Raw genomic sequence first — 14,152 nt, forward strand, 5'->3', positions numbered from 1 at the left:
AGATTACAGGCTGAACAAATTCTTTCACTGCCAGCGCGGCCGGGCACCGCACCAGGCTGCCAGGGAGGCGGCGGAATCACCGTCCCTGGCGATGTTCAAGGGCTTTCTGGATCCGGCGCTGCGTGACGCGGTTTAGGGCTTACAGCGCTCTTTTGCTGGTTGGACTGGATGATCTTGGCAGTCCCTTCCACCCCTGGCGATTCCCCGATTCCAGGAACATGTCCGAGGCGGCCGCTCCCGGAACCATGGTGCGGCGCCGCCGTTCCCGCGGGGACGCGGCCACGGGAGGACGGCGCCCCACGTGAGGCGGCGGCAGGCGGAAGTGATGGCGGCGGCGGCCCGGCGGCGGCGCGGCGGCGACCGGCGGCGGTGAAGCGGCCGCAGAGCGGCGGGGCCCGACATGGCGGCCCGCGGGGCGCGCCTCTGCTCGCTGCTGTTGCTGCTGGCCGCACTGGCGGGGCTGGGCGCCGAGGCCAAGGTGAGCGGGGCGGGGGGAACGGGTCACGGTGGTGCTCCCGGTACCGGGCCCTCCCTCCCTCCGTCCGCCGCCGCCGCTGCCGGGCGCTGGGTTCCCGCGGGTGGCGCCGCCTTCCCGGCCACACTGCTGCTCCGGGCGGCTGTAGGGGAAGGCCGGAGAGGGTGGTTTCGTGCGGGCGCCGCCCTGCCCCGCTCGGCGGAGCAGCAGGGCCCGCCGGCGCGGCCTCGGCGCCGGCCCCGGTCCCTGCGCTCCCGGTAAGCTCGTGCCCGTTGCTGTCGCTTTGCCCTGGTGCCCGGGGACACCGCCACACAAAGCTCCGAGCGCAGATGGAGCTGCTGCTGCCGGGGCGCCGTGGGGCTGAGCTCGTACCGGGACTGTTCCCGCGGGTCTCTGGGGCAGGCGGGGAACACCGGCTCCTCTACAGTCAGAGCAGCCGCGCTTGACTTTTCCCCAAGCACGCGCGGATTTTCTCCTTTTTAATGGTAACCAGCGGTTTGACTGCTCCGCGGGGCAGCAGGCTCGGTGTCGGGTGTGGTTCGTGGGGTGGATTGATGCTGCTCTCCTGAGCCCCCCTGCAGTGCTGCACCCCGCTCCGGCTCCCCAGCACAGCGAGGACCTGGAGCTGCTGGAGCCAGTCCAGAGGAGGCCATGGAAGGGATCACAGGGCTGGAGCACCTCTGCTGTGAGGAAAGGCTGAGGGAATTGGGATTGTTCAGTCTGGAGAAGAGGTGATCTAACTGCTGTGCCTGAACCTTCCCAGTACCTGAAATGTGTAAGAGAGATGGAGAAGAACTGCTTACATGGGCAGGTAGTGTCAGGCCAAAGTTTTACACTGAAAGGGTTAGGTTGGATATCAGGAAGAAAGTCTTCTTTGTGAGGGTGGTGAGGCACTGGCACAGGTTGCCCACAGAAGCTGTGGGTGCCCTGAGCCTGGCAGTGTTGCAGGCCAGCTTGGACAGGGCTTTGAGCAGCCCGGTCTAGTGGAAGGTGTCCCTGCCTGTGGCAGGGGAGTTGGAACTGGATGATCTCTTCCAAGCCAAAGCTTTCTCTGATTCTGTGCTAGTGCAGTCAGGGTTTCCAACTGACCTGTGCTCAGGGTTACTCTGACTTGGCTGCTCAGTGTAGGAGTTCATTACCAACACTTGTTCACACATTCTTTTGTAATGCCACTAGAAATTGCCTTGAACTTTAGATAAGCCACATTTATCCCCTGTCTCTTATTATTTGCCAAAATAAGCTTGGCATTCTTTCCTTCCTTTTAAGCTCATCACTTTATCTGACAAGCAGCTATCCTCGTAAGCTGAGTAGCTGAGTGATCAGCATCAGCAATTTCTGCATGTGTGGTTTTTCTTGGAAAGAGGAATGAGCTTAAATTCCATTTTCCCCCTCAAGAATGTGTTTCTATCTCAAACAGTAGCGTTACTTGACAAATTGCTCTACTTGCTTAGTAATTCTGAAGTAATTCTTGTTCTTAAATTTGTAGGAAGTCCAGAGTAAGACTGTTCAGAGATACTTGCAAGTTATTTGTGTTAAATATTTCAAGTCTTCTGTGAAGAATGTCCTCTGTACCCCTGCTAATATAAATTACATAATGAGATAATTTGTTCTAAGTGTGTTGTTTGCTTCACTTTTAGAACTCTGAGGATGTCCGGTGTAAATGCATCTGCCCTCCTTACAAGGACCACTCAGGCCATATTTACAACAAAAACGTTTCACAGAAAGACTGGTGAGTGTGGCACACACAAAATGATAATAAATCTTACTGGTTACAGCCTTGTTCTGTAGAGTTTACATATGAACCTCCTGTGGTGGTGCCAGGACAAAGCAGAGCATTTCCCTAACTGACTGGAGCTTTTCTTTGAGAAGTACTCTGGAATTCAGCTCCAGCAAGGGACAAGGCTTAACCCCTGTAGTTTTTACCCTGTCTTCTCTTTTGGTTTGCATGCTTGCATGTTTGTTTATTTAGACTTGCAAGTAGTAGAAGGGAAGAAAGTGATGTATTTTGAATCCAGTGACTTGGAATGGTGTCAAGGCAAGGGAGCACAAACCTGGAACTGGGGCTTGGGAGTATTGTCTTTGCTTGCCCTATTCTTGAAACCCATCCCATCATTTAGGAACTGTTGTTTCTGGAGTTTTGTGAGATTCCAGTAGATTTTGTCCTTGCTAGCAACTTGGAGAAGAAAAGACGCTGATATTGGTATTTCTTATATTCTCAGTAAGAGACTTACCTCTGCACCTGACCAACATAACAAGATTTCTGCAGTACTTGGGCAATGCATTGACACAGGCTTTCAGTCACAGGAGCAGCAACGGCACAGATTGTGCCTGTTGTCATATATGCATATATGTAACAGGAGTTTTTATACTATCACCTCTTTATTACAAAAGTTTCATACATGTTCGGTGTTTTCTGGTGAGCAGCTCCTCTGAGCACACCCTTCCTCTCTCACCAGGTAACCAACTGACTCCAGTTCCCTTCCTGCTTCAGGACGTGTTCTCTTAACAAGCCAACCCACTCTTTCATAGCTCCTGTTGTTCTTATTATTTATAGCTGTGGCCTGTTGAAGTTAGGCTTTCTCATTTTTGATTATTGGCCCAGCTGCAGCTCTTTAGGGGTAGGATTATTTTCTATACCATCTCTATTCTATCCCCCCACAGTGCCTGGCATGTATTTTTGATTTTTGTAGCTTGAATGCTGCATTCTTCCACAGAGGAAAATGTAGCTCTGCTTTCACATAAATGAGACAAGTAAACCCTCCACTCCCCTGCAGAGGCTGTGAGGTGGCACTCAGCAGTTGCAGCTATGAAGAAGAAGTACAAAGAAGACAGAAGAGATGAGCTGGTGCCTGGCTGAGTGTTTGCAGCGCTGTAATTTGGCCCAGTAAAGTGTTGAGTGCCAGGCTGTTGCTGTCACTTCAGGCCTTGTGTTTCACTGCCTGCTGCTGACTGTGCCAGCACTGAGGTAACCAGGAGAAAGGGGAAATAGGATTCTGGTTCTCTCAGTGCTCTGCAGGGATCCTGGGGGTCTGAACTCTGAATAACAGCCTGAGTCAGCAGAAAGACCAGCATTATGTAAGTTGTTGTGGGAAGCAGTTGTCTCATGGCAGCTGGGTTTTAATGCTGTGCTATAGAGAGCCCATAATATTGCCAACCCCACTTTTCCACAGAGGACTGACTTACATTTGGTCATCTTTTAAGTCAAATGCTTTTGCTGAAAGCTGAATGCTCTTTATTCACTGTCTTGTTGCTTAGAGAAACAACCCATCTGACTTCCTTTTTTTTTCCCCCCCAATGTCTGTACCTTGTGATGGCAAGAAAAAAGAAATTCAGTTCATGAATGTCAAAGAGAGGCTAATCTCCCTTCAGACAGTGAAAGGATGGAATAAGACTCTTCTGAGTATGGTGAAGAAAGAAAGGGAATTAGTAGCTGAAATTTACTTTTATCCATGATGTCAGTGTCAAATGATGCATTGTGCTGGATTTATATCCTTGGACTTGTTCTGCTAACAGCTTTAATACTTTCTCTGAAAAAATGAAGACATTGCATTGAGTTAGAAATATCTTAAAGCTTGTTTAGCAGCTTGTCAGTAGCTGAATTTCTCGCTTAAGTGACACAACTGTGGTGTAGTGATTTATTTGTACCTGCAGTTTACAACAACTGAACTTAAGCAAGCTAAGCTTTTCAGCTCCTGCAGCAGAGTGGAACAGCCCAGCTAAAGCCAGCTCAAAACTGACTGGGCAGTTTCTGTGTTTCCTCAGTGATTGTCTCCATGTGGTAGAGCCTATGCCTGTCCCTGGTCCTGATGTAGAAGCTTATTGTTTACGTTGTGAGTGCAAATATGAGGAGAGAAGCTCAGTCACAATTAAGGTAAGCTGTGTAATTCTGTTGGCATATATTAAAGACTTCAGCTGTTTAGTAAATATACCTGTTGTCTTTTAGAGAAGTGCTGTTTTTAAAGGGAGAACTGTTCTAAGGCAGCCTAAAATGTAACTTTTTTTGTAGTAGTTGTTCACAATCTTGAGGGGTAACAATAGCATCAAACTTTAGCTGAAGAAGTGAACCTGAGACCCTTTATTGAAGATCTCCACTTTGAGATCAGACTTTACACCTTGTTAAAGTTCTGAGGGTTCTAAGACATTTTGTCAAGCTTTGGGCCTCGTTTTCCTTATTATTTCAGAGGCCTCTCATTACACAGTTGCCTTACTTCCTTACTATAAATTTTCTTTATCTGTGTTTGTACTAACAGATGTTTTCTGTGCTCTTCACATTCTTGTCTCGTTGGAGCCATTGAGGCCTGGACTGCTGTGAATAGACTGCAGAATGGCTTTTGGTTTTTGACAACACAGACTACTTTATTTTGGGATTTTAGAAGTTTGGTGTTTTGTTCTGCTGGGTGACTGAATTTGGGTCTGTGCTATACTAAGGGAGATCAGTGGGGGATGCCCCAGATTGTCACTTGTTTAGTGGCCAGGCTGGACAGTTGTCTTGGTGGAAGCGAGAGCTATAACACTGAATTGTTTAAAGAGGCATAGCCTAAGATTCTTTGCAAGGTCTCACTGTTTCAAGCTGCCCAAAACCCTTTTAATACCATGTTGTAGTTTGTTAGTTTTCCTGTCTTTCTGGGTTTTAAGTAATTTGGTGACACTACCAAAGATCAAACTTTGCCTGTACTCATCTTTGGTCTTTGCTTCCTGTTGTGAGACCTGGGGGAAAATGTCACAATCTCGGCATAAACTGTGCTTGCATTATGCAGGTGACAATCATCATTTACCTGTCCATTTTGGGCCTGCTCCTTCTGTACATGGTGTACCTTACCCTGGTGGAACCCATCCTGAAGAGGCGCCTCCTTGGACATTCACAGCTCATACAAAGTGATGAAGACATTGGGGTGAGTTCACCTGAGTCTTTGTGCATTTGGTTAGCATGAAGATTGGGATGGTTGGTTGTTAATAAATATTTGGGGTGAGCAGCTTCTTTTGCCAGGCAGTGTAAATGCTTTTCCTGCTGGGAGAGGAGAAGAAAGGTGTGTGATGACTTCTGTGAAGCCGCTCTTTCATTTTTCACTGGGCTGGAAAGCAGTGAGAACTGCTTCAGTTGTACCAGCTCTAGGCAGAGATTGTTTTCACAGAGAAGAAACAGTGTAGGAATGGAGGTAAGAATATACAGGAGTACAGCTTTTTAGGAGTTAATGATCCAGTCTTGCCAGTGATCATTTTTATGGGAAGCGTTTACTGCTTAGATTGCTCTCTACAAAAAGAAAGTATGGGGGTTGCATCTTCTCTTGTTCCAGTTGGAGTTTCTTGATGCTAAAACTTCAAGAAGAAATTGCTATAATGAAGCAGAACAGTAATGGATGCTGAAATAATTTCTTAGTATTACAGCCAGAAATCAAAATGTGACAGGATATTCCAAGAGGTCAGAAGAGCTTTTTCTGGGAGAAGAAGGGGAGCAGTCCAGTAGTGACAAGATTTTCTGTCATTACTGACCGTTCCAGTCTCTAGCACTGGGTAACAGTCCCATATTTTTGTTAAATCAGGGTACATGAAGTATAGCTGATAAAAACTATTATCTAGGAAAATGCTGAATTTTGAGTACTTAATTATCCCCTTAGCAAACAGAAACACCTTTCTGAGTGAAGATGGCTGATGATTGTCCCTCCCACTGTTTCTGAACTTCCCCATGTATTACATGTAGACATGTTTCAACTGTCTTTGTATTGACAAAGTAAGATTTTCCCACTTGCCTCTAGGAGGATTTTGGGTTGAGTGTTTATTGTATTTTTTTTGTTTGTTTTGGTGGTGTCTTGTTGTTTTGGTTTTTTTATAAAGGAAGTATTTGAATGACTCTTCCTCTGTGTGCATTCTTATAGCAAATTGGGCAGCTCCTGCTTGAATTAAGTGAGTTTGTGCTGTATGCTATATCTTAAACAAATTTACAGCTTAGACAAATCATCTTAATGCCTCCAAATGTGAGTTAGTCTTTTGATTGTAGGTGGAAGAAGTGAAATAAGTCCCATAACAGAGTTCAGGTTAACTGTGGAATTTACCTCGGAGTCTGGATCCATCTTAACTAATGTTATGTTTTGCTGTAGCTGTTCTGTGAACATAACATAATTTAAGGTCCCTTATGAATTATCCCCATTCTTGCCTTCCCTCTTGCAAGTTCTTGAGATATTCTTGTCACACTTCAGAAGTACTATATCCATGGGTTTTGTGGCTGAATTTCAAGGCAGTGTGTTCACTCTTTCTTGTTGCCCATTGGTGGCAGTGGCAAATGATGAATGTAAGCCAGTTCTGTAGTCCTCTTTCCTCTTGAATTTTTTTTCCCCTCTTATTGTCTACATAGAAATTGACAGTATCTAGCCCTGGAGCTGAGAATCTTGCTTGCCAGGAAGGCCAGTACCATCTAAACTGTCCTGTGTTCTCCCACCATGTGTTTTACAGCAGCAAACCATCAGTTGCTGTTATGGTTTTTTTTTTTTTCCCCCTGTGAATGAAGTGATCTGTCTCCTGTTAAATGCCCATTCTAGGTATATCGAATGGTATAACTTTTTTTGGTGAGATGATAGCTCTTTTGATCAGGATTGTCTGTTGTTCTCTATGGGAATATTTTTTAATGCTCACTGTGGCTTTGAGAGCAATCATTTCAATAGGTATCATAAATGATAATTTATGTACAGATGACAGTTGTCATTGAGCTGCTCATCACAGTCATATCAGAAAGTATCCATTAATATGAATGTCTTCAAAAGTGTTCTGGAAAAAAAAAAAGGGAAATGTAGGGATACAAAAAGACAGTTATTTAATATAGGACATAACTATGGTTTTTTTTCATTTGTGTGTGATGCTTTCTGATGTAGCTGTAGCAGCCTGACTTTGTCCAAGCAGTTTAATAGCCAAATAAGAAGTTCAGTTCCAACTCTTACTGTTTATAACTTGGCTATATTTGCCAGCAGAAAATAAAGCCTTGCAGGTACAGTTAGAAAACAGAGAGAGTAAACGTTAAACAAGCACTGGGTTCTTGTTGAGCTCTGTCACTTCAACAGCTGTATTGACACTGTGCTTTCAGACAGCTCAGCACAATAGGCTGAGTTTGGTAAACACCAGAGTGTGTTGGTTTGATATAGAAGCTGTGTGTGAACATCCTGAACTGCCTGGCAGGAAATGGCCAGGAGCTGGCAGGGAACCGACCCCAATTCAGTTGTGGAGTGCATTCACCACTGTCGTGGGGATACCTGGGTCTGCTCTGGGCTGCAGATGGATGCAAGACTGCTGTAATCCTGCAGCTTGCCTGGGCAGCAGGTAATTGACAGTACAATGAAGTGTGGTCTGTTTGGGAAATTTGTGGACGTTCCTGTGAATGAGAAATTCAGGTACCGTTCCAGCAATTCAAAAACCTGCTTGGTCATTGCTACTGACCAGCTTGTTGGGACATCCCGTTTCCCTTAAAGAAAGACAAAACCAAACCAGTCCCCCGCGTCCTGTGGAACTTAACAGCACAGCAGGCTTGGAAGTTGTGAGCAGTAACGGTGGCTCTTTGCCCCCCTGCAGGACCAGCAGCCCTTCGCCAACGCGCACGACGTGCTGGCGCGCTCGCGCAGCCGCGCCAACGTGCTCAACAAGGTGGAGTACGCGCAGCAGCGCTGGAAGCTGCAGGTGCAGGAGCAGCGCAAGTCCGTCTTCGACCGGCACGTGGTGCTGAGCTAAGTGGGGCTCGGGGAAGGAGCTCCGGGGATGTGGACTAGTGCGAAGAGCTGACAGAAGTCTTCCTGATCCTGCCAATTCAGAAGAGTTTTCTTGAGTGATTTGTTATTGATTTAAAAAAAACAGATTAAAGAAGTATTTGAACTTTGAAGGGATGTGCTGGAGTGGAAGGAGTTTAAACAGATTAGTTAACCAAAAGCTTAAATCTTTACGTTTTCAAATGGCTTTTACTAACAAAACTGAAAAGAAAACAAACCCTGAGATACCTTGGGTTCCCACTGTGGTACATTATTTGCAGTTGTGACTTTATGGTGGTTTTTAACTATATATTTCTCTCTACTATTTATGTGGTTAAAAAGTACCTGGGAACACAGTAATAACTTACAACTCACTAATCACTTTATGTAAAGACCTTTTGTAAATATACTCGGATTTTCTGCTGATTGATACTAGGTACTGGAAATCAAAGTCTTGCAGTATAGTTTTGGTCTCAGAGAATGAAACCCTGCTGGCTGTGTTCATTTGGTTTCTTGCACTCGTACTTTCAAGATGCTTGTATGGCAAATGATGTCTGCAGACTTGAGGCAAAACATAAGTGGACACTGACTCCTGGAGCTGCATATTTCAAGTACTGTGATGTAGATAAATTCAAATGCAGTGCACATTCAAGACAGTGTTGACATTTTGTTCTACTTTGCTTTAACCGCTTAATATATTGTAGGTGTATGATAGCTCTTATAAAATCTTTCCCTTTCTTTTCATGGGTAAAGTCTCAGGAGTTAGTATATGATGAAATATTTATTATAAAAATCTTCCTGCATTTGTCTGGATTGATGGTGTAAGGCACATACTTTCTCTAGCACCTGTCATCTTGGGAGTTAGGTGTATTTTTTTATCTGTGACTCTGTACTCATCTCTCTTCAGAGGTTATACAGTTGCTGGATGACTAACTTTCATATATCCCCTTTGGAATGTAACAATTAAAGATAAAACTGATTTTTGAAAAATGGATCTGCATTATCAGTTTGTCATCATTTTTCTCCCTCATTATGCTGCATGTAAATTCCATCTATAGAAGCACTCCTCTAAACAGGCTTCAGAGTAGAAATGTGCACTTGTTCAGTCATTAGGTAAAGAAAGGCTCATCAAATTGTTAATTGAAAGAAGTTTTTAATCCCTGACTCAGATGTAGCTGTGCATATGTAGTTGCATTATTTTGTGACAGTTTTCAGTTCAGTGTGGAAGGAGGTGGTGCATGGAAGAATACTCTGTTTCTGGGGGCTGTTTTGGCTTGCTTAGTCCATGCCTAGGGGACAGCCAGGTACAGGGCTGTGTTTTCATGCCAGTCCTGTAGCCTTCCAAAACTCAGTTAAACTGGAATGATTTAAAGCAGGTGGTGAATTGGTGGATTCACATGATTTGTGCTTTAAATTAAAAAAAAATTGCACAAGGATTGACAGGTCAAGAAAAATAAATTCAGGCTTGGGTTCAGTTTTTGTGTTGAATGTCACCCCGATAAGCGGGACGTTGTTCAGCTGGTGCTGTTCAGTTACTGGTTATGACACTTAGGGTCTACTAAAGAAAAAGAATGCAACTTGTTTGTGGAATACGTGCCTTGATGGTTGAGTATCCCAGTCCTGGGAGTTGTTCTACCTCTTGGCTGCCTGTCCTGTGAGGCCTGAAGCTGGTGTGGGAAGGGGGAAGTTGGATACAGCACTGCGGCTCACACAGGGGCAGCAGAAGGTGGAGCTTTCTTGCCTTGATGGGTGACAGTCACAAGAAGCAGGGCTGAATGTATGTCCATCTTTTGCTAGTAAAAGTATTTCTGATCTTACAGTTTTAAGCTAAAGCGGTTTGGGTTTGGATTTTTGTGCGTGATTATGCTTTGATTGATAGAAGGGCCAAACCATGAGATAGTCCTAAGTGTCAATCCTGGAGAATGTGGGCATTTTGAAGATAGGTGTCCTATTTTATTGCACCTGTACAGTTGGACAGCTATGTACTGATATATGTAGTATCTACGTAGATGTATACATTGCATTATGGAATCTATACTGTTTCTCTTTTTAAGCAAAACTTGTGTTGCTACTGTTGGCTCACTGTTTTCAAGTCTTCTTATACATATTCACCTTTTATATGGTGTTACACTCAACATGAAAAGAATTTCCCAAAATTACAGGTATAGTGATAAAATTTAAAGGCATTAAGCTGACTAATAATATGTGTCCTCATCTGTAGTGGAGGGAAATCCATCACAAATTTCTAAATAAATGCTGTTTTTCTGTGTTTAAAATGAAGCTATGGAAATTAGTTTGCTTATGCCTTGACGGTGAATATTTACCTAAATTCTAGCCAATTGTTTTATTTAGATATTAGAGTACAAAATGCCAATAAATGAAAATACTGCTTTGTATTTTCATTGCTATACTGTAGTAGTTTGCAACAGAAGGCAAACAGGAAGTGAACAAACCACATTCCTGATTACTTTTTCAGGTAATCTGGATGTGTTCAATAGCAGTTTCAAAATTTCTAGCCCTCAATGCCAAGTTTTGTTGCCATCATAGCTGTGGTGTGGGTGGAAAAGCCCAACCAGAAATGAGCAGATCTAACTGTAAGCTACTTTGCATGTTGTCAATTGACTATAAATTGCAGCAGTCATTGACTCAGTGGAACAAGCTACATAATTCAGGTAAGAGACTTGCATGTTGCTGTATCTAGCCACAGATCTTCACTGAATATCAATGTTATAAATCACTTCTACCAGCCATTACTAACAGTGTTTTCATGGCTTTTTAATGAATCCTGTTTAATGGGATCTGTTATTTAATAAGGTGTAGGAAAAAATGGAACATTAACTTTTTTTTTTTTAATATCATTCAGATATTTTCAGGTATTCATCACTCTTTAAACAGCACATCTTACTTCCCTGGATTTTACTTTCATCTGAAGATTGGTGAGTCTCTAGTCTGAGGGGAAAATGTTCCTAACACTTTGTGCAGGTGTTGAGGCAGCAGGTAACTGTTTTATGTAACCTTGTTACACAGCAGCAGTGTCAATTCTAAGCAACAAATACTGCAAGTATCTCTTCTTGAGGGGTTGTGTTGGTTTTGGTTTCTTGCTCTGGAGTGATGTTATGCCATAATTTTTTTTTTTTTTTGCTATGTGACAGACTTTTCTTCCTCAGTGTTTTAAAGTCATTAGCAGCAGAGAGTTTGTAGGCAATAAGCCAATCTTATAAGTAGAAAAGGGAAAATTGACTGTCTACTGTTTTCATTTTATGAGCAGTATATATTCACATATGTAAAAATATGTGAGTTTTTTGCATGCATATAAATGTGAAATGGATGTGTGTTCATGCTTTTAGCCTACCTACAGTAGTGCCTGTTTAAGATGCATGGGACACCCACTGATGCCTAACAGGTATAAATGAATTCTTCACTCACAGGATTTCTGTTGTGAAATCTGTGTGCATTAGAAAAAGAGACAACTCTGCATACAGAGGCATTTTCATAGGATATGTTTTGAGAACAGGTCCGTACCAATAAATATTCTCTGTGTAAATGTGGCAGGTATGAAGTCATTAGAAAATATTACATTATTCCCATATCCTTGTGAAGGATTTGTGTTATGGAATTGTGATTGGAACATCTGAAGCTTTGCCAGATTTCTGTGAGTATGGAATCCAGCAGTTTCTGGTAATCTAATTTAATGTTCAGGTGTGGTTTCCATTTTAGAGGATGCGATAGAATCGAAGTGCTTTGGACAACAATGTATGGATGTACAAGTGGATGCTGAGTAAGAGCATTTTTGGATCAATTCTGTGTAGGCAAGTATTGGTTGCAATCTGTGAGGGTGGCTCACAATGATTCTTTAAAAATTAGCTGGTTATTTAAAATGTATTTAAAGAAGGTATTAGGTAACAGTCATTACATTCTCAGCAGTTAGGCTGATGTTTAGCTGTTTGAATAATGATATTGGGAAGGCACCATAATGCAGCTTCTTACAAACCACTGCAAGAGTATCTTTGTGATAAATGTGTCAGAGTGATTTGAGTAGTTAGACCTGCTGTAATGCTGCTCTGAAGAGAGGGAGTGAGGTTAGGCCAGTCTGACTCACAGGTTTCCAGCAGGGCCCCAACAGCTGTGGGCCATCCCTTGTTTGTATTACTAGGACATGCATTTTTCCTTTAATAAAGTGTTCATTTCATAAATATGAACTATTTAATATTTAATTTCTAGCAGTAGGTTTGTTTTTTAGTATTTCCTGTCTGTGTTTAATCTGCAGGCAGGTGGAGAAGGACTGTGAGGACCCAAGGAGGTGTTAGATTTAGTGGAAATTCTCTCATCTCTAAACTTCTTGTAAATCTTTGTAGGAGTGGATGTCGTACCTGACAGACATGGAATTGAGATTGAAATCCATTCTCTGCACAGGTTTTCCATTTTGTTAAGATGATACATTGAATGTGGCATCAAGTGAATAGAGAGAAAAATAATTTGTCTTTGAAGGCTCTTTAGTATGAATAGGGAGTCTTTTACTGGAATTGTAGATTTAGTTTTTTTCAGGGAGGGGAAGGGGATGGAGAGAATGCCTCAGATGTTGGCCTGCTTTATTTGTTGTCTGTAGACATGTAAGTTTTGGTGGATTTGGAGCAAGCTAGACAAGCTATACCTATGTGGAATACATATAGGTAAAGTCTCTTAATTTCTAAAGCTTAGGTGAAAGGAGGCTGCTTGCTCTTTCCTTTAGGAAACTTTAGTGGCTTGATATTAATATTTGTTGTGTAGTAATTTAATCAGTGTGACTGACTTGCACTTTCTTGTGCTTTTCAAATGGGATGTTGTCTTGTTCTACCTGATCTTCCAGCATCATTCTGAAGTGTCACAAATGCATTAAAAAAATCTCTTCTGGAAAATGTCAGCAAGGCCTAGAGTTGGTAAGTCCAGGTGGGTTTTTTGTACTGCTCAGTGTGAGTTGTTTAAAGTATTCTGTAATTATGCGTTTCCAGGCTAAATGCAGAACGTGATGGATGGCAAAAGCTACTGTAACCTCATCTGTGCTGAGGCTCAGCACATCCAGCTGGCAAGGCCTTTCTGTGCAGACCCACTGGTCACGTTTCACGTGTACCCAGAAACAGCAAACCAGGTCCCTTTGGCTGAAGATTTGGCATTCCTTCCTTTCATGCCGGAGCATCTCATCACAGAGACCTTCTACAGCGAGCCCTGCCCCTTTCCCTACCAAATGCCCCATTCCAGTCTCCAAAGTGAGTACTCCTATGGGTCAGCTTTCATCAGGAAGAGGAATGAGAGGGAAAGGCAGCGTGTTAAGTGTGTCAATGAAGGCTACGCCAAGCTGAGGCACCACCTGCCCAAGGAGTACTTGGAGAAACGGCTCAGCAAAGTGGAGACCCTCCGTGCTGCTATCAAATACATCAGGTACCTCCAGTCTGTGCTGTGCACTGACTCTGTGGTGGCAGGAAAAGGTGTCATGGAGCCAAACCAAGCACCTAAAGCCACTAACAAGCCAACCCAGTTTCTGGAGACGATCTGAAGTGTTCCGACTCCAGCCAAAGGTATCCTGTCTGGGAATGTAGTAGCCGCTATGTCAATGACGTGTGTGTTCCTGGCACTTCTTGGGAGCAGATCGTGGCACACGTCAGTGTCAGCCCACACAAGAGCTTGAACGTTGCAGATAGTTACTACACTTAGATATGAGAGGGACAACTGGGAAAATCTCAGCTGAATGACTTAAATTAATTCATGAAAATCAGAACGAGTTTCTAAATTTGTCACCAAGCTAAAAATGTGACACCTATGTGTGTGAAATAACTGTATGTATCATCACAACCTGCATGCTTTAAAATAAAATCTCTGTACTTATGAGACAGATTCTTCTCATTTTTTGTCATGTTACTTGTTTACTCTCACATGCACTTCCTTAAAATATTCACTCTAATTGCCAGTGTTTCTATTA

General features: G+C 43.4%; 2 protein-coding genes across 2 annotated transcripts; both read left to right on the forward strand.

Moving 5' to 3' along the window:
- Nucleotides 1–299: 299 nt before the first annotated feature.
- On the forward strand, nt 300–9,191 carry TMEM9B (TMEM9 domain family member B). Its single transcript, XM_038139674.1, has 5 exons — nt 300–478; nt 2,113–2,204; nt 4,238–4,346; nt 5,233–5,367; nt 8,030–9,191. The coding sequence occupies exons 1-5, from the start codon at nt 401–403 to the stop codon at nt 8,183–8,185; spliced, it is 570 nt and encodes a 189-aa protein (XP_037995602.1). The 5' UTR covers nt 300–400; the 3' UTR covers nt 8,186–9,191.
- A 147-nt stretch (nt 9,192–9,338) lies between these two features.
- On the forward strand, nt 9,339–14,067 carry ASCL3 (achaete-scute family bHLH transcription factor 3). Its single transcript, XM_038139675.1, has 2 exons — nt 9,339–11,135; nt 13,188–14,067. The coding sequence occupies exon 2, from the start codon at nt 13,193–13,195 to the stop codon at nt 13,727–13,729; it is 537 nt and encodes a 178-aa protein (XP_037995603.1). The 5' UTR covers nt 9,339–11,135; nt 13,188–13,192; the 3' UTR covers nt 13,730–14,067.
- The last annotated feature ends 85 nt before the right edge of the window (nt 14,068–14,152 follow it).

Source organism: Motacilla alba, chromosome 5 (assembly GCF_015832195.1).
Source record: "Motacilla alba alba isolate MOTALB_02 chromosome 5, Motacilla_alba_V1.0_pri, whole genome shotgun sequence".
Classification (NCBI taxonomy): Eukaryota; Metazoa; Chordata; class Aves; order Passeriformes; family Motacillidae; genus Motacilla; species Motacilla alba.